The following is a 26,582-nucleotide window of genomic DNA, read 5'->3' as shown; positions in this document are numbered from 1 at the left end:
GAGGTTAAATAATGGTATACATTGTGGTGAGTGTGGTATGCAACTAATGCAGGATGTAGGAAGATACTCTATTAAAAAAGGTACATTGATGCTTTATGAAAATCTAATTCATTTATGCTTAGGTTTGTGCTCGTGATGAATTATCATTATCATTATGACTGCAGGTCATAGTTTATTTCCAATTTTATATTCCACCAAATCACTGCCAAAGAGTCGTTACGGGCAATCTTTGGGTGTATGAGTCTGCTCATAATGTGAGAGGGGCGGGCTCACTGTGCCCTGCTCATGAATATGGAGGCTCGGGGCTCCGCAGACACTCCCTCCCTGTTGAACTTGTGAAGCCAGCTCCAGCTCGAGCCAGCAGTCAGTCAGTCAGTCAGTCAGCAGTGGGCTCGGCTGCCGCATGGCCACTGTGTTAAACTTTCTTCAACAACAAGGGGAAACTGTCGGATAACGAAGCAGAGCAGACGTACGGAGAGGTTGAGGGACATACTAGGCAGAGGTCTTTTTATGAATCGGGAACCTGTGCTCCGCTGACCAAAGTGTTGTTTCCCACTCGTGCATGTTTAAACCAGAGGAGAGCTCTGGTGCCGTGTGTCGGCCAGACGACTACTAACAAACGAGTGGCAACAGCAGTCCGGAGGCATGATTTTGAGACGGGGCTCAGTCGTTGCTGCCTTTTTACTCTGCTTTCTGACAAAGGTATGTGGATAACTTTAAGGGGAAACAGCGGGACGAGTCACTTAGTTCACTTGTTTAGATGTACTTTGATTGCATGTGCGTCGCCTTTTTTTATGTGCACGGCTATGCTAACATTACATGTATATGTCTCATGCAAAGTCCTGTTGGCCTGCTGCAAGTGCGAATAATGTCTGGTAACCAACGGCAGTAGCCTATAGTATTACTACTTGTATTTCTAAATAATGAGGTCAAAGTTTTCCACTGCATTCACTCTTCTGTCCTCAACAGGTGTCAGAGGGATCGGGACAATTCGAGTTGCAAATCTTATCGATGCACAATGTAAACGGAGAGTTGCTGAACGGCATGTGTTGTGATGGCACACGGACCACGCCGGATAGAAAATGCACACGGGACGAGTGCGATACGTTTTTCAAAGTTTGCCTGAAGGAATACCAGTCGAGAGTTTCTGCTGCAGGGCCCTGCAGCTTCGGAATGGGATCTACGCCTGTCCTCGGAGGGAATACCTTTTCTTTCAAGAGCTCTGTCAGGAATGACAAATCCAGGATAGTTTTGGCCTTCAGTTTTGCCTGGCCGGTGAGTTGGGGACTTAAAAAAACACTTATATTTTCTTCTTCTTCTTCTTCTTCTTTTTAATTTTCGAGAGAGAAAATGTTTGTTTGCAGGGCAGTTATGTGCAATTACTGTCCGTCAGTCATTCGCACTCCCCCGAAAAGTGGATCTTTTGGTAGTTAGGTCTCGGTGAATTATCCTTTTGAGGAGAGACCCCCCCTGGTCTCCTCATTATCTGCACCAATTAACCAGGTGCAGGTATTTTTCTCAATTTGGCCTGTCTATCTATCTAAATAGTATTAGGGTGTTTTAAAGTATTTTGCATTTTGGATGATCACAAAACCTCAAGTGTTCTGAGTGCAGTGGGTAATCTGAAAAGTGTGGGTAAATTATGACCTACAGTTAAAAACCATTAAACCCATCAAATATTTCAAGAGAAAGATCCATTTAGATTTATTCTCTAGTTATAAATCGGTTGAGTACTACTTTTTACAATGTATAATCCTCTCAAATGTTTCCCCCCTTGTCTGGCTTGCTTCAACAAATAAGAAGTTGAGATGAAAAGGTGGTTGAGCTGCATTCTCCCAGATTTCCTCCTCTGCCTCCCTAGCAGCTGCTCATGTTGCACAGTTCAGTAACTCCACAGAGTGAAAGCCCACTTTATGGTTTCCTCAAGTGTCAGCTCTTCTTCATAGAGTAAATAAATGTGCCTGACAGGCCTGTGGGAGAGTTGTAGCTCTGTGAGAGATATGATTTGCCATGCTAGAGCACATTTCGATGTAGTGAAATAAGTAGGACTGTGCACAGACTGACTGGCCCCACAGCTTGGCCCGCAAACTCCTTCACTGTGCCTGATGGGTGAAAGGCACAGTCTGCTGGTATGTGTGTGTCCAATTACATCAAGGCTATTTTTACCTCAATCTTGATGGAAGTTCTTGTTGTAATTTCAAGTAGCGGTAGCCTCAAACGGCCCAAATAAGTGAAAAAACTGGAAGATCATGTGATTGCTTTTTAAGTTGAACATTTATGTATGTTTGTTACCTGTGGGGCAGAACGGATCATTCAGATTTGTGTTTTTCCTACGATCTTCTAGCCAGTTAAACAATGTTCGCAGCAGGGTAGCATGCAATTTGATACAGTCTGTATTTTTTTTATTTGCTCTCCACTTAGACACTGGCGCCTCACACCTTTTTTATAAAAAAAGAAAAGATAAAGGTTTCTGTTTATGTTCACACCATGGCAGCACTAACTTGGCATGAACCTTCTGAGCCAGATTAGTTTCATTTTACTGGTTTAAAATCCTTCGTACTTGAAAACAGCAGTTATTGACATTGAAATGAAACCTGGTGCCAGTTGAAGTTTGAGGACTGTTTGATTTACTCATTTCTTTTCTGACATTGATGATAAAATGTAGTCTAAATGGCCTACATGTCCTAGACCTAATGGAGGACAAATTAATTAATTAATTATATTGGCAGTGAAATTTGTAGAAATGATGATGTGCTATGTGTTCAATGTATCAATTAAGACATTTCACATCTAGATGAATTAATTTAAGACAACAGAAGTTTTTTTTTGGAGCTGCCAGGCTGAGATTTGGGAAAGAACGGAGCCGCTCGTTAGATTCTCTTATCCTTCACTTTAAGTGCTTTACTTCAGTGCACATTAACAATTGTCAGGTTAGGTATGATATCACTCTTTGTCCTTTTCATCAGTTGATTGGCTGTTGTGGACAGATGGCAGTGTGGTGCAATTGGGTTGTTGGGTACTCTGAGTTCATGAAGCTTTTTACCCCCCCTTCATCCTCTCTTGTGAGCTGCATGAAGTTGGCCTCTTGTCCAGGCCAAGGGCTTTGTTTAAGTCACGCTCGGTTGGACCCCAGGCATTTCATCGCTTTAACCTTGCCACCCACAGTAACTGCTGCACTTAATGAGGCTACACACATGTGCTTAGATCAGGTAGGGCAAGAGCTAGGCATCTGTCTGAGTGCCGTCGGCTGAACATCTTTAACTTTAGCACATCGTTGTTTTAGTACCCTGTATAGAATCACCAATGTCTGCTTCGTGCTTTTATTCCAGAGAAGTGAGGTCCCTCACAGTGTATCAAGCAGGGACAATGGTGTGCCCTCAGTGACTACAGTGAGGATTACAGAGTATAATAGAGGCAGTGCAGCTGTAATGCCAGTGCAGGGCAAGCAACAGGAAGCAGTTGTAGTAGACTCAGCAGTGATGAAGTTGCCTCTCAGGCAAACTGACCATGCCTCTATGGCCACCTCAGCATGTTTGCCTATGTTGCACCTATACAAGGAAAAAGACGACCTTTTTAAGTAGGATTGGGTCAATCCTTTAGAAGTTGGATTGAGTTTTTAGAAGCACTTATCCGCTCACTTCCCAACTAGTCTCACTTCTCAAGCCCTAGTTGGCATGGCTCAAATCTTATTTAATTATGCCCACATTTATTATCATAATGTTCCATCTCTTACTCAACATAATGTTGGTGTCAGACCTGAGGCATGTAGGCATCGCTGTGATTGATTTGTTGGCAAGTCGGAGCCGTCTGAGAACTGGGAACAGGTGAGTCGCAGAACAATCGTCAGCTCAGCCTTATGGGTAAGCGCTGCCGGCTGCTGTGAGCGTAATGACATGTTTGTTTTATATAGTCTGCTCTGATGTGGCAGTTAAGTGCAAATTACTCCAGTGAAGGAGGGTAAAGAAACGTGTTCTTTATTTATTTTTTCTCTCCCCTCCATACCTTACCCTGTCTTTGATTTTACAAGGACTTTTTCAGTGTACTTGCAGAGTTGTGTCAGTGTGATTTTACATAATGGCTTCTGAAGCTTTGCCGCTTATCGGAGTTGTTTCAAGCTGTATGGTAGCGTGACATGCATAGAAAATGCATTTAATTGGAGGTCACCTGTCACCCTGTTTTTGTTTCCCTTTAATGGTTAGTGACTCTTGCAAAACAGAGGATTGCTTGTCTAGGTAAATGCTTGATATTAATTTTCTCTGTTCAGGCTTATTGGTTTGGCTCTTATTTGCCTTGTGATGGATCCAACATCAGTTTACATTTAGTTGGCAGTTGTTGTGTTTTTATTTTTCCGTCTGGGTGAGGTTCTGTGGTGTTCCCGGGCTGACATACCTCGACAGGTGATTTAATAAGCTATTTATTGTACGGTCTTACTCCAATTCTTGTTGTGAAAAAAATCTCTTGCCACACAACGCATTCCTTCGTTCCCTCCCAGTCCATCAATTCAGTCATTGACTTTGAAGGTGATTTATGAGAGTTGTTTTTCATGACCGAGCATGGGTTTTATGGCAAACAGGGGTGTGTTACCTAGCAGTCCCAAATCATTGGTTAGATCTCAGTTTGATACTATTGAAGTGATTGACTCAGGGAAACTGATACAGAAGGTCAACATCCCTTTGACTGGACTGTTTACATTTCCTGTGTGCTGAGTGTTGGCCCAGACCAGTCTAATCTGTTTCCCTACCTTTTATTTAGACCTTTGGCTTTTGCCTGTTATTTTTCCGTGAGACATGCCTTTTTTTATTTTGTTAGATTACCTTGTAATGGTTCATCAGACTGTGTTGGGAAAATTCCCCTTCTGAGAGGATCCAGTAGTGTTCTTTGGCAAGTCATTGTGTTTCAAACTGGAATGATCTTTATCGCTTATGTTACTTGTCTGTTGGACAGAGCCTCCTTGGCCAGGAAAGATAAGAAGACATATGGCCACACTTTGTGTGTGTGTGTGTGTGTGTGTGTGTGTGTGTGTGTGTGTGTGTGTGTGTGTGTGTGTGTGTGTGTGTGTGTGTGTGTGTGTGTGTGTGTGTGTGTGCGCGCGCGCTGTAGTTCAAAGAGAAGTTGTGAGTCAGCTGGGAGCCTGGGAAAAGTGAACCTGGCAGTGGCAGACTGTTCCAGGCTGATAACCGCCGAGGAGTTATGGAGTGTTAGTGAATGAGGAGCCGGGCAGTATCTCACTTTCTTGAAGTAGTTATTTGGTCTGCAACTAAACATCCCAATAATGGCGAGGCTACTTGTTGGATCAAACCACAATGGCATTATTGTTGAATGATATGAAGCCTGGGGAACATCAGCTGTAGTTTACTTAATGTGAACAGCAACTAAAAAGTGTTATCTAAAGCCACGGCGTTTTACTGTTAGCCTTAGTTATGTTTGTGGTACTAAGACGTCATCCGTCTGTTGATTATGATGATTCTGCAATAGCTTCCATGTTGAGGCAAGTCCAAATCGTGCAAGTTTTGGGTGTGTTGATGTAGACCTGCCTTTTTAAAAAAAAAAAAAAATGTAAGCCTCTTGACAGTTCACCACAAAGTGATTTTAATGATTTTTTTTCTCCCCCCCCCCCCCCCCCCCATCAGGACGATGTGAAGTTTCGTTGTGTAGAAGGTGAACCAGGCTTGTTGATGTTTTCACTTGGCAGCAATCCCTCTTTCCTAATGTTACTGCCTGTAAACTGTGCTGTTCAGAAGTGCTCAGATCACTGAAGGGACTTAACTGTAGTAGAATACAAATTCTAGTCTTTTTTTACAGCTTCTCCTACTTCTCATTTTAGTCACAACCACGTCAATTTAATGTTGCAATGATGACTAATATTAACATTTCGAGAATAACTGATAATATACTGTGTTCATACAAGTTTAGTGTTGTTGTATATAATGTCCCGTTCTTAGGATGAGCTCGCCGTGTGCTCACTGCGTCATATACAGTACGTGGGATTTGTTTTGGGTAGGACTTTTTAAATTGGAAAAGATTACTCCCCTGATTCGAAATGAACGCTAAAGCTTTTCTGCAACTGAGTGTTTAACACATGAGGAAGTGAACACCAAAGCCAAAGGACTCTTGTTCTTGGTGTTCATATAACTAGCTGTAGGTTGGGTTGTGGTAGTCGGTGAGTAGGTATCACGTTACCACTGACTCACTACCTCGAGTTCTGTGTCAAGTGATTGCAGCCAATTGTGAGTCGGGGTATAATGTAACGCCAGCGTTGCTGATGAGCACTGCATTTCAAATAATAGCTGCCCTGATTGCAGTGAAACTCTGGCATAGGATGAGACAAATGTCTCCTGGCAAGATTGAGAGTTGAGTGGCTGACAAAACAAGGTAAAGCCATGAAAAACGGCCCAGGAGTGAGTCATACCTCCCTTTTTGCTTTCAGTGGAAAGTGAACAGGGGGTTTCCTTTTTGAGCAAAGGTTTGTTTACCATGAAGTCACCACAGCAAAGAGGGCCATAGTGTCAATGTAGAATTTCTGAAATGCCTCCGTGCAGCGCTGCTAGGGGCAAGCATGTGTGCGAATATAACAAGAAGGTGTTTTCTAGTGGATGCCCGAGCACAGTAAGTGAATTCCACTTTCTCACAATCGCATACTTTCTCTCCGACTCTGTCATGTGCGCTCGCAGACACATTGTTCGCTCCCTCATGACTGTGGCACAGGGCAGCGCGAATGTGTAAGCTGATATTGGTGTGAGCGCTACCGACCCTGAATCAGACAAAGCGTTTTCGGGAGTGCTGAAATCAAGACAGGCCCTCCAGAGTGTAGCACTTATTCAGCCTCTCGCTCTCTCTGCATTTCCTTCTCACCAACCTGTCTTGACTTTGGTATAATGCAGTGTCCTTAAGCATTTTGGCCTTGATTATTTACATCATTCATAGCACACAACACTAGAAGTTTAGCGTAAAAAATAGAAAATCCTGCATACATTGCAAAACAGAAGTGACTGTGCGTTCTCAGAACATTGGAAATCATCCACTGACTTCTCTCACCACATTTTATAAATATGTAGAAAACAGTTTCTACAGAGGGCAAGGTTACCCTGGCTGAGATGAAGACATATTTCTGGCATTGCAAGGTGAAGTTTTCTTTCCTATGTGCTTTTTGTGTTATTTTGACTTCTCCCAGTCATTAGTCCAGTGCAGCGCTGCTATATCTGGCTGGTTTCGGTGTGTATCAGACACCCTCCTGCTGGGTGGGTGTCCAGCTCGACCAGACCCCACTGCCCATGTGTCGCTCATCCTAATCGTTGAGATGCAGAGACCTCTGCACCACCGCGAGCTTATCCTCTCTTAATCAGATCAACAGGACCATTGTTATCGGTTAGCAGCTTCTGTCCTAGGTCCTGTTGTAGGCTAACTCAATGAGAGGGAGATGAAACTTTATTGGCAAGGCTGGTAATGCCGTTGGCAAACCGCAAAGTTGTGGAATTGGATTAAATAAAATTCAGTATTGAAAACTAAATTTTATAAAGAAAAATATGTTCATCCTTTTTGTTTACCTAACTGTATAATGATTACCTGACCAATATGTCTGAAAGGGATTTTATGCATTCATCAAACATGCAATATGTGATATTTGTTAAGGGAACTGTGGGAATGCATTACAAATGATCTTGCATGGTTACTAACAAACCGAAGGCTGTACATTGTTCTGTGGTTCCCTGCACGATACGTTTTCAAAAATATCTATCACTTTGTTATTGAATGGTAATGTTTAGAGTTTAGCTTTATGATAGTCATTGTTTGATGATCCTGCTCTTGGCTAACAGCTTGTATCTCTGTCTTGTTTTCCTCAGAGGTCCTACACTTTGATAGTGGAAGCCTTCGACTTCAAAAATGAAACCAGTGGTGAGTACTTGTCCTTGTCTGGCATCTCCATCTTGTCTTCCCCCCCCCCATCCCCCACGGCAACTTCTGGGAGGAGTTGTGTGGAAGGTCAGAGAAGGAAGTTTATTCTCCCTGAACCCCCTGCCCTCTTCCACATGGTCCAGTGTGTGTGTGTGTGTGTGTGTGTGTGTGTGTGTGTGTGTGTGTGTGTGTGTGTGTGTTAAGACAGTGTGTTGACAGGTGCCTGTAAGGCAGGAGAGCAGGACAGGGAAGCGAGGGGGAAGAAGAAGAAGCGGGGACCAGGCAGACGAGGGGAGGGGGGGAGGGGGAGTGAAGACAGAGAGAAGGAAGTGTGGTGAGGTAGAGGAGGGGAAGAGTACAGCGGGGGCCTCGCTGCCCCCTATGAAAATGTTTTCATTTGGCCGATGACTGATGGCAGGTGCTGCCAGCCAGGGTTGGGGTCACACTGTCTCACTGTCACTTAGGCGTGAAACAGAGTTCATCCGGCCGATCAGCCCGGCGCTGTGACTAGCCTGCAGTCACAATGCGGGGGGCCAAAGCCTCGGAGCTATCCTGTCCCGTAGGTTAAAGTTACCTCTGGCGCAGGTGGGCTGCACACTGAGCACAGTGCAGAAGACTTTTTGGTTTGCTACTCAAAGACTGTGGGTGTTCTTCCCATGAACGTGGGAACGTGTTAACATGCTGAATTATAATTCTGGTTGAATGGTTTGGTTTTTCTGCCGTTAACTATGCTGGAATTCCTGCTGGTTGGCGGTCAGATTGGCGACAGCGTGGTGATTCCAGCTGAGGGAGGGCCCTGTTCCATGCTCGTTTTATGGAGGTCCGTTCGGGGTCAACAAGGTTTCGGTCTTTTCTGCTGTATTTGCCGCTCCCCAGAGAGCTATTAGGGCATTGGTGTGAAAAGCCCCCTGAATGTACACAGTCAATGCTGGTTAAGCCCCTCTGAGCTCCACTAGACTAGCTCACAGCCCTGATGGCTTCATATGTTGTGACTATCCTAACAGGATGTTGAAATGCCTGCTGATTCCCAGTCCCAATTAAAAGCTGGATTTTAGTTTTATACTCGTGTAAATCTTTCTTTTTTTCTTTCCTACTCCAGAGCTTAACATTTTTAGATTTTCTCAATATAAAATGAATTTGATGCTTGAGCATGCCCTCCTCTAAGCTTTTTAAAGCGTATCTGATATATGTTTATCTCTGAGCCAGGCAGCAGGTAGTAAGGATGTGCTACTCCTGACACGGCAGGTCAGCAGTCGGTAGAGAAATGCCACACAGCTGAGCTCTGGATTCCAGATCACTGCGAAATGTTACTGGGCACTGTGATTTCAGTATGCCCAGACCCTACACCCCCCCCCCCCCCCTCCCTACACACCACAGCACAGTGAATAAATGACAGCAGGCCGTCCCCCACTGCTTTGCATTGCATCATACTACACAGAGGAGCGATTCACCCAGCGGTCAGCCACCTCTGCTCATGTGAGTGCAGTAAACAACGGCTTTGACATATTTTTCATTCTCTCCCAGGTGGAAGATTTAGATGGCAAGTAGCGAGTGCTTCGTGTGCGAGTGAATGAGTGGCGTTAATGTGCAGGTCTTGTATGTTTGTGTACAGTGTAGTGTCTGGAGACTGGGCTGAGCATGTTTGCTCAGTTTGAGTGTGTTTGCTCTGTGTGTGTGAAGCTCATTACAGCCCTTGGCTCCCAGGTCAGTCCTTGCCTGTTTGACAGAGCCGTGACCTCCTAATGTTTGACATGACAGTAAGTTTGTTTCTGTGTCTAGGTCTGTGTGTTTTTAAGTCTCCTTTTGGTTGTTGCACAATCACATCGGGTGTTCCTTTGCTCCAGTATAGAGGAATACCTTTTTGACTGCTGTTAAAGTACAAGAATGTATGTGAGGAAAAGTGCTGATGGCACACTGGCAGGCTTCCCAGCAGTGACTGTGGCATCGGTGTCCTCACGCCTTTAATTTATGGCGGCTGCGGTTATGTCCTCGCCTGAGCAGATGCAGAGGACAGCGTCTGAGACCAGTAATATCCTCAAGCTGTAAACCTGAGAATCAGAAACCAACCAGGGAGAGTTGGAGAGGGAGCGTGAGAAAAAAGCAGTTAAGAGTGCTCATTACAGGCAGCCTTTCCCTTTTTTCTACATTTCCTCCTTGTACTTTTCTTCCTCTCCTGCACACATAGTTGCTTTAATTACATATAATCTGCTATCTAAGAGATCTTCTGCAATTTATGTCCAAGTTCTTGGTCTCCCACTTCCCACTGTATGATCACAGATAACATTGCAACTCCCAAATGCATAATGAAGGATGCTGCATTCACTATTCTGTCCCTGGCTCAAACATTTGATGAACATTAACATAGTTGAGGGAAAAACTTTAATTTTGTTATGTTGATCCTGTCAAAACTGATGTTTTAGGTGCAGATGGGAAGTTGATAGAGAAAGCTTCTCATTCCGGCATGATCAACCCCAGCCCGCATTGGCAGAAGCTGACTCACAACGGCCCTGTGGCCCAGTTTGAGTACCAGATCCGGGTCAGCTGTGACGAGCACTACTACGGCTTCGGCTGCAACAAGTTTTGTCGGCCCAGGGATGAGTTCTTCGGGCATTACACATGCGACTACAATGGAAACAAGACTTGTCTGGAAGGCTGGTCCGGACCTGACTGCAACACAGGTAAGCCCTGCTGAAATGACGTGATTGGTGGGTGACGGCAGCTAGAGACAGTCCAGATTGGTATTTATGACTCTGAATGAGTCTTCTAAAACTCTCAGCCAGACTGTAATCTATGATTCATTCTGATACTCTGTCTGCTGCGTGGTTTGCATTGAATGGAAGGCTTTGTTTCTGAACTCTCACATCATTTTCCTCTTTCCTCTTTCATTCAAATAAAGCTTTTCATTGCCTGTATGACCAGGAATAAACTATCCACAGGAAGTCAGCCTGGGCTGTAGTCAATTTCTTATTAAATATTTTTACTGTTACAAGCTTAGTAGTGTGTCAACAGCAGTATTTGTCTCTCATGCTGACATGTCATAGAGGATAGTAATTAGATCATTTACTGCTATAATTAAAATGTGCTTTAAAAATGGAGCTAAGTTTGAATCAAGTTACCAGGCAGTGATTATTTTTCTTCCTCCTCTAGCTATATGTCGACAAGGCTGCAGCACTGAACATGGATCATGTAAGGAGCCAGGGGGATGCAAGTAAGTGACCGAGGCAGATCTGTATGATGTATTAGTCTGTTATCAAGCATTTGTTGCATTTTTACTATTTGAGATGTCAAACATAGTTGCCTTTACTTATTATGGAGGCCGGAGCCAGAATGTGATTGTGTCCAAGCACCGGTTCTGTCATGGCATGGATGTCTCCCTGTAGGTGCTTGTTTTTCTGGCCAAAAGACTATCAGTACCGGGGCTTTAACAGAGATGCAGGCTGAGCTGCTTGTAAATCTCTCGTGGAGCTTTGGACCAGAGCAGCCAGCCTGAGAACAGGGAGCGGCTCAACTGCCAAGTCTCCATGTTGGAAATGTATTCTATGCGTTTCCCTGTAATGAAGCAAGTGTTATCAGCCAAATCGTATGCAACGTTCAGATGAGCCTTAAAGTGTATTGTTTGTGTAGCTAATGGCTTTCCTAATGCTGTTTATGCACACAGTCAGAGGAAAAGCCAGGCGCAGATGGATATCAGAGCTGGGGCATTGTGTGCAGTTGTGTCTCATCCTCATCCTGGAGGAGGCCCTGCGCTGCCCCACTCCCACAGCTCAGGCATTGGTTGCTTTTTTTTAGTTGTCTGATTTGGCCGCAAATCAAGCGCAAGAATGATCAAGTTTGCTCGTATTCTGCCGCAGCTTTGTTGTTTTTCCCAAGCTTTTGACATCATCAGGTTTCTTGTAAATGCTTGTGTGGCCACTGGCAGAACAAGAGGGTTGAATTGCTTTAGTCTCTGCACAGGTGTGGCTATATTTAAAGCTCTGGGTTTAACTCTGCTTATATGCACTCTGCCAACAAACTCTCCAAGCAAGCTCTTCTACTGTTGTGATCAGTGAGCAGTTTCCCATCATTGGGCTGTTGCAGAGAGGTAAACAACAGCAGTACATGGCAACATTGGCCTCCTTGTCACTAACGTTACGTCAGCAGTGCCACAGCTGATGGCGCTGGGGTTTTCTTTTAGCCTGGATTATTTATCGATCCCTGCAGTTTTCTTTGTTTCTAAAAGAGTAATAACATTGCCCCTGTGGACCAAGATTGCCACTGGAGAAAAATGGTTTGAAAAGCATTAACTGCACAGCCACAACATTCAGACTCTGTTTTCATGTCGAGGGCTAAAATCGGTCTGTGCATCAGCAGCGAGGCACAGTGTCGTGTCACACTCCTCAGTAATGTGGCTGTTTTTAATAAATGTAAATGAGTTGGGATCCTGCTCAGGAATCCTGCTCCACTTCTCATGGAGAGGATTAGCACACTTTTAAGAATAGCCTCTTTAATCACAGACTGAGGTTTACTTAACCACCGCGTTTATTTTTACAGTCCGTCCGTTTCTTGGGGCTAATCAGCACACTGCTTCCCCAGAGGGACACTGTTTCCTGTCGCTAGGCTCCACAGCAGCAACTGCATCGCTACTTCGTCACCTTTTTAAAAGAGTGGACTTATCAGTGAGGCTGGATTGCAGTCTCAATTATGGAGCCCAGGAAGAAAAGGGCAGCATTATCAGTGTAATTATGGTCAGCAAGTTGTGTTTCCCTCCTCGGCCTTGGGCACAAGCCTGATTCCTGACTCATGGGAACCAGGATGAGCAGCAGCGTAACAGCCAAATACTCCTCACTGCGTCTACTACCAAGCCACAGGCAGTGTTGTTAAAGCGAGCGTCTGGCCGCATTCTAATGTTAGCTGTGCTGCAGGTCCCATTGGAACTGAAATTTAGTGTTTTGTTTTTTTCACTGTTTAGTAAAATGCTAAATGCTCCTGTTTCCCTGTCGCCAAGTATGGTTTAAAAGCTGTTGCACAAACACCCTGCTACTTAACATTCATATGTGGTCTTTTAAGAAGCAGCCCAGTTGTTGTGAGGGTGAGGATACTGGCTCTTTTGTTTGTTTCTTTTATGCAGCTCCATGCTGTACACACTATGTGGTGCTCATTAAATTCAGATTATTACTGTATTGCTTGAGAAGAATTTTGGTATAAACCGAAGATTAAGATGTTTTCTAGATATTTTGGGTGGTGATGGTCTAGTGGTACGCCTTCCAAACAAAACACTTGAAGGTCGGGAGTTCAATACCAGGGCTGCCACCATTGTACCCCTGAGCAAGGTACTTAACCCTGAGTTGCTCCATGGAGACTGTCCCTGTACTTAGTTCAATGCAAGTCGCTCTGGATAAGAGCGTCTGCTAAATGTAATATAATTTTCAGATACTGCAGGGATTATTGCATACGTGTGAGTATTTTTTAACTTTATGTCCCACTTCTGAGGCTGATGGCATGGCTCTCTGTCTTGCAGGTGTCTGTATGGCTGGCAGGGCCAGTACTGTGACAAGTGCATCCCCCACCCTGGCTGTGTACACGGCACCTGTGTAGAGCCCTGGCAGTGCCTGTGCGACACCAACTGGGGCGGCCACCTTTGCGATAAAGGTGAAATCTCTAATTTCAGTTGCAGTCACTGTATGAGTTGCCCATGTTGTGCCAAAACAAACTAAAGCTGTGTTAAACGCTCTTTTGCAGATCTGAACTACTGTGGCACTCACCAGCCATGCCTGAATGCAGGGACGTGTATCAACACAGGACCCGACAAATACCAGTGTACCTGCGCCGAGGGCTACTCTGGTGCCAACTGTGAGAGAGGTGAGTGTCCATGATCTTCTGAAAGCTTTGTTGAAGTGCAATACTAAATTGCCTCACTGTACGCCTTGCCTTTAAGGCAACTTACATTTGCAGGGACTGAAGGAAGTCGTATTGTTCTGGCAAAATCTAATTTTTCACATTTTACAGCAAAAATAATTAGAGGCTCCAATATTCCCTGAACTTCTCTTTTTTATTTTTTACTTGTAAGAGGATCTACAATTGGATTTAATGTCATGGGTCTCAAACGTATGCAGTTATAGTAAGTGGGTAGGTTCTGAGCTTGCATAAAAAAGGTCAGAGGTGCCTTGAGTTTGTAATCAGAGGAGGTGGTAACTCAGCAATAATCTTGTTTCCACTCCAGCGTGAGTGGCTCCCAAATCAGGTAATCCACCGGTTTGATCTTCAGGGGCCGGTCATCCCTCCGCTCCTCAGGCACTCCAGACCGATGGGTGTGGTGCTAAGGTTCAGCTGCTGCAAACACTTACCATGGAGATGATGGTTTTTTCCTCATTAAATCTGAGCCTTGCGGGGTGCTGACAGCTTAACTGCAGAGATGTCAGGAAACCGTGCCCTTCGTAACAGGAGGTCCTCTGACCAGGGGATACGTCAGGCTATTGTAACAGAGAGGCCCCAGAGTGCAGCGCTGCATCCTCTCCCTCCTCCCCACGGCATACCACTGATCACCTCCAACCGCTGAGTTATTCCCAGAGTGAATCATTCATTTTTGATTCATTTGGGACCCACTCATCCTTAACGCGTCTATAAAGGAGAAACTCCAGGGCAGAGCCCCCCTTTCTCCCGCTCGCCCTCCCGCCAGTCTCTCATCTTGTGCCGCCTCTCGGAAGAAGAATGGCGGGGAGTCAGAGGGAAGTCACGGTGCGTTGGTCAGGTCAACTTAGCATGAAAGATGATTTCCTGGTGGTGTGGCCTGCCGGGCGGGTAATGAGAGTGAGATGGGGGGGTTTTGAGCGCGCTTTTGTGGCAGGGGTGGAGGCGAGGAGTTATGTGATGGGTGAGGGAAGTCCACCCCTCGGTGTGTTCTGCTGACAGAGGGCAGAGGAGTGCGGCTTTCCAGGAATGAGAGTCAGAAGCTGAATGCATTTTTGCATCTAGTTTGTTTTTTCTTTTGAATAATAGGGCAAATGTAGACCATGGCAGCCACAATAGCAGGAAAAACAACAATCCTAATATCTGATTATTGGCCAAAAGGGTAAAATCTCAGAATAAGTGAGAAATGGAGCATCCAAGAGTGGATCTTTCCTCTTTTTTTAAAAGTGACTCACGTGGGCGTTTGCAAAAACTCTTTTTCTTTCTAGCGGAACATGCCTGTCTGTCCAATCCATGCTCTAATGGAGGGAGCTGTTCAGAAACCAGTCAAGGCTACGAATGTCAGTGTGCGCCTGGCTGGAGAGGCCCCTCCTGCACTATCAGTAAGATTGCACTTAACCTGCACCCATTGAATGTCCATACCCTCATAGAGAAGCTTGTTGAATAACTAGAATCTTCTGCTTAGATGTTGACGACTGCTCTCCAAACCCCTGCAATCACGGAGGAACGTGCCAGGATCTGGTGAACGGTTTCAAGTGTCACTGTCCTTCACAGTGGACGGGGAAGACGTGTCTGATAGGTGAGCCTCTTTTCTTCTTTCCACCACGTCACGCCTGTCAGCTGCACATGCAAATGCCACTAAACCTTTCTCTCCCTCTCTAGATGCCAATGAATGCGACCGCAAGCCTTGTGTCAATGCCAACTCATGCCGCAACCTGATTGGAGGATACTTCTGCGAGTGCGTCCCTGGTTGGATGGGGCAGAACTGTGACATCAGTGAGTTGAAGGCTGTCAGCTGCAGCCTTTTATTTATTTCTCTTCATTCAGTACAGGCTGACTTAAATGTGTAATATGAAGGCGTAAAGCAAACAGTTGGTCAAGTGCAGCCTGTTCCTGCAGTGTAAATGATTCAGCTTTATAGTTAATATGTGTGTAGACAAGGCTGTGGTGACAATCCCAGGACCAGTTTCACTTGGCAGCAGAACCGATTGCTCAATTCTCTGTTGCATTGATTCTGCAGACACGTTATCCAACTCTCTCTAGCTCTGACAATGTTTTTTTAAAGGCCTCTAGCATGGGAGACATAAAGCACAGACTTGTTTTCAAAGACAGACTATTCAGTCAAGCTGTTCAGAATTAATCCTCATATTTGTTTTCCCGTGCAGATATTAACGACTGCAAGGACCAGTGCCAGAATGGGGGAACTTGCAAGGTACGTGTCGGGTCAAAGGACATTATTAGCTTTATCTGGCATCGCTGCTCTGTTTGCCAGCTTGTTTGTTTTATTGTGTCTCTTTGTCAAAGCCCGGGACATATTTACAGCGGTTACACAAATAGCTGCTGTAAACGGTTCCCTCCAAACCGACAGTGGAATTGTTGTGGAATTTCTCTCTGAAATCAAATCTTCAGGGGAGTGGGTTCAGAGGGGTTTCTAAGGGAGGGACACAAGTTCCTTGACCATGCCAGATGGAATTACCATAAACATTATTGTGTCGAGCCCATGCCAGGAAAATGTGTTGAAATAATTGTGGAGCTGTGATAATGTCCCTCCAAAGTTGGCACGGCCCCTCTCTCTTCCCCCCCCCCCCCCCCCCCCCCCCCCTCTCTCTCAGCCTCTTCGTTTTGTTCCCTGGTTTGACAGTTATTGTTTGGACCCCACCCTGTCAAAGCAGTTCATCACATGTGCAGCTAGATGAGTTTAAACCCTGGTCTCTCTCTCTCCCTCTCTCTCTCAGGACTTGATAAATGGCTATCGTTGCATGTGCCTCCCTGGCTTTGCCGGCGAGCATTGTGAGAGGGACATCGACGAGTGTGCGAGTGCGCCGTGCCTGAACGGCGGGCGCTGTCAGGACGAAGTGAACGGCTTCCAGTGCCTGTGTCTGGCTGGCTTTTCAGGAAATCTCTGCCAGGTGAGACACAACTCCCACCACGATCCTCAACACATGCGTGCCCCCCTGCCATCATTAGCATCTTAAGCCCTTCTCGCCCCCTCTCTGCCAGCATTGCTGTATCTTTGGGTTTGTTGTAAAGTTTTTCTGCCCCACCCTCTTAAATAACTGTTGTTCCACAGTCCTCCTTTTTTAAAAGGGAGTGCTTTGTTGAAGCAGCTCCTGGCTACAGCGGGATACATTCCTCAGTGCTGAAGCCCAGACTCAGAGGACGGCTCCTATGTCTCTGCCTTGTTTTTCCCCTTCTTCCAAGTGCTGTGCGTGTGTTGTTTCCTGGCACAGCCTGTAGGGAGGATGCTGTGGGTTTTGCTCTGTTCAGTATAGCAGAAGCCATGTCAGCTATCGGGTTCACCACTCAATTCAATACCTTTCTGCCCTAGCTGGATATCGATTACTGCTCGCCCAACTCGTGTCAGAATGGAGCGCCCTGCTTCAACCTGGCCACAGACTACTACTACTGCGCTTGCCCGGAGGACTACGAGGGCAAAAACTGCTCACACCTCAAAGACCACTGTCGCACCTCCACGTGTAAAGGTACGTCTCCTGCCTGCAGTAACCACAAGCTTTTCACGCTTTGTCTTTTTCCAGAACATTTCTGTAAGGTGATCCACATAAAGAGCTGTAGTAGAATGCTGAATAAGGCCAGGTCTTCACCATTTGTCTGAAAACCTGTGCCCACATTTTTCCCATGAGGGCAATACCTATGTTTTAGTTTCATGTGCTGAAGTTTTTTGGCCAAGGTGAGCAGGTTTTTTTTGAGTGTAGCTCCCTTGATGAATTCCCCCCCCCCCCCCCCCCCCCCCCCATCTCCTCAGCAAAGCCTTTCCAATGATTCTCCCCTCCTCTGAGTTCCCTGAAAATCTGGCAAAGGGCTGATAGCACTGTGTGTGTTCTTGGTAATGACTTGGTGGGCTACCTCTTCTTCTTTTTTTCCCCCTCAACGAATGTGCACATTTTTGTGTGTGTAATTAAGTGAGTGGACCAACCACGGAGTCAGATACCAGACGGTGAGATTTTCTCTGCTCTTGGCAAGAATTAAGTGATTACAGGGGAGTAAATTCAGCCCGCTCTCCTAACCTGATCAGACAGGGGGAAAGGAAGGGATTTCAGTGCAGAGTGAAAAGGATCACTCTGAATTGCTTATGAAAGCATAACAGCTTATCGCTGTTTCTCCCATCATTCATTCTCACTGATACTGTTTTTCTCAGGGGATGGTTATTTCTAACCAACTTGTTGGCGTTCTCATCTGTAGAGGCCTGCACTCGTAGATCTTTCTTTCTTGAAAGTTTGGTCAAACGAGGTTTGTGAGTTCAACTGTCTCTCCTCTCCGCAGTGATTGACAGCTGCACAGTGTCCGTGGCGTCCAACAGCACACCGGGAGGAGAGCGCTACATTTCGTCGAATGTGTGTGGACCTCACGGCCGCTGCCGGAGCCAGGCTGGGGGCCAGTTTAGCTGTGAGTGCCAGGAGGGCTTCAGAGGCACCTACTGCCACGAGAGTAAGACCAGACGACACGCACGCAACACAAGGCACCTCTGATAGTGTTTTTTGCAGAGGACAATCTGATATATCACTGTCAAACTCACATTGTTCTTGTCTATTCAGACATCAACGACTGCGAGAGTAACCCATGCCGCAACGGAGGCACCTGCATCGACAAAGTCAGCGTGTACCAGTGCATCTGCGGCGACGGTTGGGAGGGCGACCACTGCGAGATCAGTGAGTAGTACTGCTCGTCCTGTGACCTTCAAACAAACGCACCTCCCTCATGGGACTGTTCAATGAATGTTTCAACAGAAAGTGTGATGTGTTTGATATGCCGCCCATTAATCACGCTCCCATCCGATGTCTCCACCAGACATAGATGACTGCAGTACCAACCCCTGTCATAATGGAGGGACATGTCGAGACCTGGTGACTGATTTCTTTTGCGAATGCAAGAATGGCTGGAAGGGAAAGACATGCCACTCCCGTAAGAGCTCTTTTTTGTTTCTTTTTCCACACCCGTGTAGTCTGTCTGTGCAGGCTCATGGTATGTGCTTATGGCTGTATGTAATTACCCCATTCTTCTATACAGTATTTGTGTTTATGAAGACTTATGAGAGTGCACAGGTTAAACAGAGATTTGTAAATGATCCCTCCAGGCGAAAGTCAGTGCGATGAAGCCACATGTAACAACGGTGGCACCTGCCACGACGAGGGCGACACGTTCCAGTGCAAGTGTTCCCCAGGGTGGGAGGGTACGACGTGCAACATAGGTGAGTTTGTTTGTGTTTCATATTCAGACACACAAACGCAGACACACGCTCACCCACAGAAGATTGCTTTGTGGGAGAGCTCCGTCTTGTCTCGGATATTAATCAGATCTGTCAGATATGCAAGGTCCACAAACAGTTTTTATCCCTTCACTGTCAACACTCCCTCTCCTCCCATCTTCCTGCTTGCCCATTTCTCCCTCTCTCGGGAGTGCTGACAGATATCCGCTTAAAATCACTGATTGCACTGACAATACACTTCAAAGTCGTGGAATGCAGATTCCCTCAGAGAAAACGGAAACCAGACAGTAAAAGAGCCAGACCAACATCAGTCTCCTCCGACCTTTTTCTAGGGTTTGAGCACTGGTTTTTACTGATAATTATCTTTTTAAAGTTGGAGGGAAAAAAACTCACTGACAAAACTACACTTTTTCTTTTTTGTCTCTCTCAGCCAAAAACTCAAGTTGTCTTCCAAACCCGTGTGAGAATGGAGGTACCTGCGTGGTGACTGGGGAGTCTTTTACCTGCGTCTGCAAGGAAGGCTGGGAGGGTCCCACATGCACCCAGAGTAAGTGAGCTAAAGTGTGGATGGGACATGGGTGGACAGTTATTGCTATTAAATGATGACAAACCTCCTGCTACCTAATGCAGAGGTGAAGTCCTGCAACTGATTAAATCTGACTCTCATCCCCTCTTGATCTTTGCCTTTAAAAAAAGAATGTTTATCTCTTTCTTCTCTCCCTGGCTGCTGCTGGCCATGAGAGGAGAAAGAGGAGGAGGAGGAGGAGGGAGAAAGGGGTTAGGAAAGTGGAGACAGATGTTTCTCCCCCCTCCCCCCCCCTTCCTCTTCCTCGTCCAACATACACCCGTCTCTCTCCTCTCGTTGTTGCATTCCTGTCCAAACAGTGACATGTCGGCTTGTTCAACAGCCATCCTCCATTTCCCTGGGATCCCTGCCCTTGTACGCATGTACTCCAAAACATAAATTCCCTGACTTTTAAGGGAGGGAGAAACAGCCAGGTTGGGAATCTGGGTGTGGTGGTGTTGGAGGGGGGGGCGCTGATTTTTAAGTGTGAGAGTCGATTGTTTGCTCTGATGTTAATAAGGCAGAGTCCAGGCCAGACCGGCCCAACACGCCTTTGCACACGCAAGCTCAGACGTGCTCTTTGCTGTCGTGTGTACTGAACACGAGAGGGAGAAAAATCAAACACTCACTGCTTTCTGTCTCTCTCCCTTTCTCTTTTTTTCTTCTCTTTCAGATACCAACGACTGCAGTCCCCACCCATGGTAAGTGGAAGCCAAGCATTTCCTAAAGATATAGACAGATGCTCCTCCTGTGTTCTCACCTGCAGGCTTTCTCTCACCGTCTCAACGCTGAGAACCAACCAGTCTTGCACCCTTCCCTATCATTCCTGCGATGCAATTAGCTATCTCTCTTTTCTGAAGTCCCAGACACAACTTTTATTTAACAACATACCACTGGAGCTCACTCCCTAAACGCATGCACACGTCAAACAAAAAGTCTGATTGCCTTAATTACCACTGAGGAATGTTTAAAGTAGAGTGAGAAGATTCCAGCCCAAAAAATGTGTTGATATAAAATTAGTATGGATAGATGTCAGTCTGTAAAACAAGCCAGAGTTTTTTCCTGATGTACAAACTGACTCCTCACTTGCCCCCTTGTTTCTCTGCAGCTACAACAGCGGAACATGCGTGGACGGGGATAACTGGTACCGCTGCGAGTGCGCCGCAGGCTTCGCCGGTCCAGACTGTCGGATCAGTAAGTATTGCTGCCGCCCACTCCTCCCTGATCCTCATTTGAGCCGTAAGTTAGAGCAGGCCCGGGCCAGCCGGACCATCAGTCGCTCCAAATGCAAGGTCTAGCCGGCCAATTATCTGTGCATTGGGCTGCAGGCCAGGCCGAGCCATTTCAGTGTCACTCCACCGGGCCCTGCTGCTGTCCCCGGGGGAAACCGGCTTAGCAGGCCAACAGCTAATCAGCCATGCTCTCTGACACTGATTACACAGATTGTTTTCCCTCTTAAAGGCTTTCAGATGGCCACATTCTTTCCCATTGCAAACCCTTTGTTCTGCTAAGTCCAGCCCTTAGCTCCTGCATACCTGCTAATGATGCTGCCTTTTAATAAAGCTGCATGGGGCAAAAAACGGCCAGGACTGATTTAAAGCATGTTTTGTTGTTTTTTATTAACTGACGTGTATGTGTATGCACTGTTCAAATGACACATGACCTCCAGTGGATTTACCCTAGGAATTAGATGTGTGTGCTTAACCCAATATTTGTGTGCTGTCTGGCTGTGCTCATTGTTCCAAGACGTTTCTTACCTCTCGCTCTTCTCCCTCTGTGACAGATATTAATGAGTGCCAGTCCTCTCCATGTACCTTTGGCTCCACCTGTGTGGATGATATCAACGGATATCGCTGCATGTGTCCACCCGACAGGACTGGACCCCACTGTCAAGAAGGTACAAGTCTTGGTGATGAAGGACAAATCTACATTACAAATGCAACTTCTCTGATCTAATGCTGTGCTTGTTTTGAACACAGTGACAAGAAAACATTGCTCTGTTAATGGACACGTCACCCCTGATGGACTCAGATGGGATGAAGACTGCAACAGCTGCCACTGTTCGAATGGGAAAGTTTTGTGCACAAAGGTAGGTCTCTGCCAATGTAAAAGTGAAGTATTTAGTATAAATGCTTGCGTGGGCGGTTGCTTCTCAGACTTCACGGTCTTCCGAAATCTCAGGTAGGGCTGCGTCACAGGGTGGAGTTGCCGTGGGAGTGTCAAATTCTATACAGAGATGATGCAGTTTGTTTTGAACAGAAACACAATGGCACTGTTTGGAAATACGGTGTCAGATGCCAGCTCCAAATCTCCCAAAGTCTCACTGGATGACGATTGGGTGGTATACAGTAGAGGCCTGAAGTAGTGCTATCATGATCATGCTCGTCTCACCACCAGATTAACAATGGCGCCTCACTAATACTGCTCCCTTCAGGAAGAAAATGCATCATGGGGTGAAAATGATCTATGGCTCTAAGGTACAGGCTGCCATGTTAAACAGTCTGATATGGGGACACCATTATACGTGGGTGTTATCGTACTGTAGCTGACAGCTCATGTGTTTCATGCGGATTACAGAAGCGTATCCCTTAACATGAAATGGAGAGAAATGACTCTTTACAGAGCCACTATTATCCATGACTGGGAAAAACTGGTGCTATTAGATCTTCTTTCTTTCTTCTAACCTGTGTCTGGTGAACTGAGAAACTAGGGCCGTCACGATATCTGATTGATTTTCACTACACCATTACCGTGGCCAAAATAATTCACGATAACAATGTTATTGCGATGTCTGTCAAGAATGTAAAAGAAAATAATGTTTTCAGTCAATCTTAAACTTTGTTAATTCATTTTTGGCAAATGAATTGCACGCTTGTGTAGGGGGAGGGGGACAAAGCGAGAACAGAAAGAAACTGAAATGATTCACGAGGCGCTGGATCATTAACACAATATTATTAACATGACATCAATCTTTCATATGTCAATAACAGTATATTGTGACACCCCTACGGCGGACCTTGCCATCCCAAAAAAAAGAAAAGAATCATGAGCCCTAGTCCTGCTTTTTATATTTGTTTTAATTACAAGAAGAAAGTCTGTTAAGTTATCTAACATCGTTTCCCTCATGGTTTTCTCCCCAGATGTCGTGTGGCCCTACATCATGCCACATAGGTGCCAAAGGTCGAGGCGGTTGTCCTTCAGGCCAAAGCTGCATCCCCATCAGGGAGGCCCACTGCTTTGTGAAGCCCTGCGTCGGCCTCGGAGAGTGCTGGCGCTCCAACCCTCCCCCGCGTCCCACCAAATGCCACCCCAGCTCCAGTTACCAGGACAACAGCTGCGCCAACATCACCTTCACCTTCAACAAGGAGACCATGCTTCAAGTGAGTTACCTAGGCACCAGGGAGGGAGAGATTGAATTAGAGGGTTTTGGGGTCATTTTTCATGCCTCTACCCCACCACCACCACCACCACCTCTCCTAAATGAATGGGAGCAGCAAACTGTGAAAGATCAGGTTTTCAGAAGTGCTCACCCATCCCTCCTGGGCAGAAGGAGTTGTTGTCTAAGACTTCTGAACAATTCAGTCATGTATTTTAAATGTGTTCCAGGAAAAAAGAAATGTGGGGATATTTCATTCTTTTCACTCCCCGTTTTTTGTTGACTGCATCCAAGTTCAGACATTCACGACTTCATGCCAATCCACTCTTAATCTCGACCGCACTGCGAGATTAATTTCAGGATCGTATGTATTTGAGCTAAACGGGACCACTGGCGACTCTGTCACCACATAGCATCATCACTCGCCAAATGCCTAACAAGCATGACAGCGGATAGTGACAAGCATATGAGCTTGTGGTCTTTAATCTAAATGAGGTGGATCCCAACCATGTTGACCCCACTGCCAAAAATGCGGGCCTAGCTCTTCCTTTTTCTTCTTGATTTTTCCATGCGTGTTGTTAACATTCGCTTCTTTTCTTCTTGGTGTCCAGAGCCTGACTGTGGAGGACGTGTGTAAGCAGCTGAGGCGCTTGTACGTAGTGAAGAATTTCTCCTTGGAGCATTCTGTGTCCATAACCTGTGACCCCTCATTCTCAGCCAGCAACGAAATCCACGTCTGCATCGTAAGTACCTCCTCCCACTCCCTGTCTGCCATATGTTTGCCCGCCTCTATTAATGTATGCTCAAAAAAAAATCCCCTTTGACTTATAGCCTGCAGCATGCACTCTTAGCAGCATTAAGACATGCTCTAATGGGACATGTGGGTGATTTAGGCTCAGTTGTTTTTGTGTCCTCAGTAGACTGCAACACGATTAATGCAGACAAGATAGAACTTAAACCTAAACCAACAGATTTCAAGCCTGATTTTCTTCTTCTCACTTCTAGGCTATGGAGGACCATCATTTGGACCGGAGCCCCATCAAAGAGCTCACAGACAGGATAATTGACCTGGTTAGCAAGCGCAACGGGAACAACAACACTATCATCACCGCCATCAAAGAAGTGCGCGTGCCAAGCCCCAGCAAAACTGGTATGAACTGCCTCCAAACTCTGGTTGTTGCTTGTGAAGTTTCCCAGACTAGCACACCAGTGGGTGGGAGCATTCTGCTTAATATAATTTGACTTAATTTTGAGAAGATCAGATTAGATGTAGCCAAGTCCTGAATGTCATCAATGCCGAGCACCAAAGAAAAACGTGCACGTGTGAAAAATGATTCCTAACCCTCCCACATAACTCGGCCGCCCAGGTCCTGCCATCTAATGGCAGTTGTAATGGAGCATAAAAATAATCTAGCCAGGCTGTAAAGAGCAGAGCTGCTTGGCTACGTGGCTTTACATTGGCTCGTACTGCACCTGGCCGGACTCGTAGTAAGAATCCTGCATGTGTCTGCCGTTCATCAACATGGTGACAGCAGACTGTCGCCACGGCCAAATAGAAGCAGCTTCCTTGTCCAGGGTTCAGAGGTTAGGTTGCACTGGCAAAAGTGCGCTAATAATTTAGCAAGCTTGACTTGATGTTTTGTGTATTGTTGACTCAATTCACGTATTATATTTGTGGCATCTCTTTGACCTGTGTTCCTTTTTTCCTTTCTTCCGTCAGACTACCTAGTGCCCCTCCTCAGCTCCGTCTTCATCGTCATCTGGGTCCTCGTGCTGGTTTCCATTTTGCTGTGGTGCATGCGCCGCCGGCGGAAACAGAGCAACCACAACGGGACGTCGGCCACCGGCGCCGAGGACAACACGACCAACAACGTGCGGGAGCAGCTCAACCAGATCAAGAACCCTATAGAGAAGCACGTGACGGTGGCCATCAAAGACTACGAAAACAAGAACTCTGTCATTGCCAAAATAAGGACAAATCATCCCGAGGGGGATGAGGACGACAAGGAGAGGCACTTACAGAAGGGCCGCTTTGCCAAACAGCCAGCATACACACTGGTGGAGAGGGACGAGAAGACGCCGGTCTCCAACTCCACATCCAAACACCCTAACTGGACTAATAAACAGGACAATAGAGACTTGGAGACAGCAAACAGCATAAACAGGATGGACTACATTGTATAGCAGACAGCTGTGTTGCTGTGCAACCAAGCCTTATGCCTTCACACCCCGGTGGTGGGTGAGACGGGGGAGCTTTGGCATGTGTAGTTAGCAAACTGTCGTGTCAGTCGTGACCCCACAGTATTTTCAGATATTCCCCGTGTTAATTTAAGTTTTGACAAGCTGGCTTACACTGGCAGTGACAGTTGCTTTGGTTGGCTGGAAACATAAGGCACTGGTATACATTTCACTGTAGAACTAGTTGCAAAAGTGTCCTGCTCTGCATTTCAGTTCCCTTTTAAAAAAAAAAACGTTTTTATTTAGTGGACACATGGAAGGGGCTCCTGGTGTAATTGTTGTACAATGACTAAAACTACCCGACGTGTTCAGCGCTAGAGCTAATTATTTTTAGTACGTGTTTTGAATTCTTTTTAGTTCTGTTTGGAGAAAGTGCCTTTTCAGCTTTAGACTTCAGCAACTGTCAAATGAGAAAGATCAACTTTATTATTTATTTTTATTTTTGGGGGGAGGGGGGGAGGTTTCAATGTCAGCAGTTGCTGCCAATATGAAGAATTTATGTTGATTTAGAACATGTAGATATGTACATTTTTTTTATTAATCATTGTGTATATTTGATTTATTAACTTAATAATCAAGAGCCTTAAGATATCATTCCTTTTTATTTATATGTTCTGTCTAGTTTGAAGGTTTTGATAGCTGTGGAAGCCTACCATTTCTTTCAATGACTTAATTTTTCAATGCATTCTATAAAAGCCAAATTTCAAAGAAGACAAAGGATGGGCACTTTAGGCCTGAAACACTTTTTTTTTGTTGTGTTTTTCCACACATTTGACATTTCATTACTTGTTGCCAGGACCTTGATTGAAGCCAAGTGAGGTTAGGACAACAAAAGATCACGGCTGCTGCGAGGGATGGACATGGTGGCAGACATATTGCTTGCCACTAATGGATAAATACTTAAGGGAACAAAAATCCTTCTGCAGCTTCAGTTTAACCCATTGAAATATTTCAAAGGCAAGTCACGTCAATATGACACGACAGCATTCCCATCTGCTTTGGTCAGCGTAATATCATAAGCTAGACTGAGTACTTGAAGAGTAGGGGGGCAATGGGAACACTGTAGAATCCAATAAAATACACTGCCTTGCTCTGCAAGAGTCTGCTTTCTGTGCAAATTAGTTTCTTTTTAGAAAATGAGGCTCTTAAAGACAAACATGTTTTATCTCATTTGTTAACCCTTTGAGATCATGGCAACATTTTGTTCTATTTTTGACTTTGTGTTATGAACTTGAGAATTATGTGTTGATCTGGCAATATATTTTTGAAAGTCATATTTATTTAATATTTTGTATGAAAAGAGAATTAAAGTTGTCTTTGTTCTGGAGAGCGAGTGAAGAGTCTCTGTGATGCATCGAGCCGAACATGTCGGCGCACATGAAAGGTTTCTCATGCAGCTG

General features: G+C 45.6%; 1 protein-coding gene across 1 annotated transcript; it reads left to right on the top strand.

Annotated features, from left to right (window-relative positions):
• Window positions 1–303: 303 nt before the first annotated feature.
• Window positions 304–26,509, top strand: jag1b (jagged canonical Notch ligand 1b). The gene is made up of 26 exons (XM_029449992.1): window positions 304–702; window positions 970–1,275; window positions 7,842–7,893; window positions 10,314–10,571; window positions 11,041–11,101; window positions 13,391–13,521; window positions 13,612–13,731; window positions 15,048–15,161; window positions 15,245–15,358; window positions 15,442–15,555; window positions 15,945–15,991; window positions 16,515–16,688; window positions 17,108–17,261; window positions 18,061–18,225; window positions 18,333–18,446; window positions 18,586–18,699; window positions 18,872–18,985; window positions 19,434–19,550; window positions 20,242–20,269; window positions 20,677–20,762; window positions 21,352–21,465; window positions 21,548–21,657; window positions 22,709–22,948; window positions 23,556–23,687; window positions 23,950–24,094; window positions 24,665–26,509. Exons 1-26 carry the CDS (start codon window positions 646–648, stop codon window positions 25,126–25,128), a joined length of 3,645 nt encoding a protein of 1,214 aa, XP_029305852.1. The 5' UTR covers window positions 304–645; the 3' UTR covers window positions 25,129–26,509.
• Window positions 26,510–26,582: the final 73 nt, after the last annotated feature.

This window comes from Cottoperca gobio, chromosome 15 (assembly GCF_900634415.1).
Source record: "Cottoperca gobio chromosome 15, fCotGob3.1, whole genome shotgun sequence".
Taxonomy (NCBI): Eukaryota; Metazoa; Chordata; class Actinopteri; order Perciformes; family Bovichtidae; genus Cottoperca; species Cottoperca gobio.
The sequence above is the reverse complement of the archived record's forward strand: the minus strand, read 5'-3'. Positions and strand labels throughout refer to the sequence as shown.

What these genes read in the sequence shown, in the direction of transcription:
- jag1b (XM_029449992.1), top strand. Translation starts at nt 646, where the DNA reads ATGATTTTGAGACGGGGCTCAGTCGTTGCTGCCTTTTTACTCTGCTTT. An exon ending in GACTGCAGTCCCCACCCATG is followed by an intron (nt 20,270 to 20,676) that starts GTAAGTGGAAGC and finishes GTTTCTCTGCAG; the next exon opens with CTACAACAGCGGAACATGCG. An exon ending in GCCAAGCCCCAGCAAAACTG is followed by an intron (nt 24,095 to 24,664) that starts GTATGAACTGCC and finishes TTCTTCCGTCAG; the next exon opens with ACTACCTAGTGCCCCTCCTC.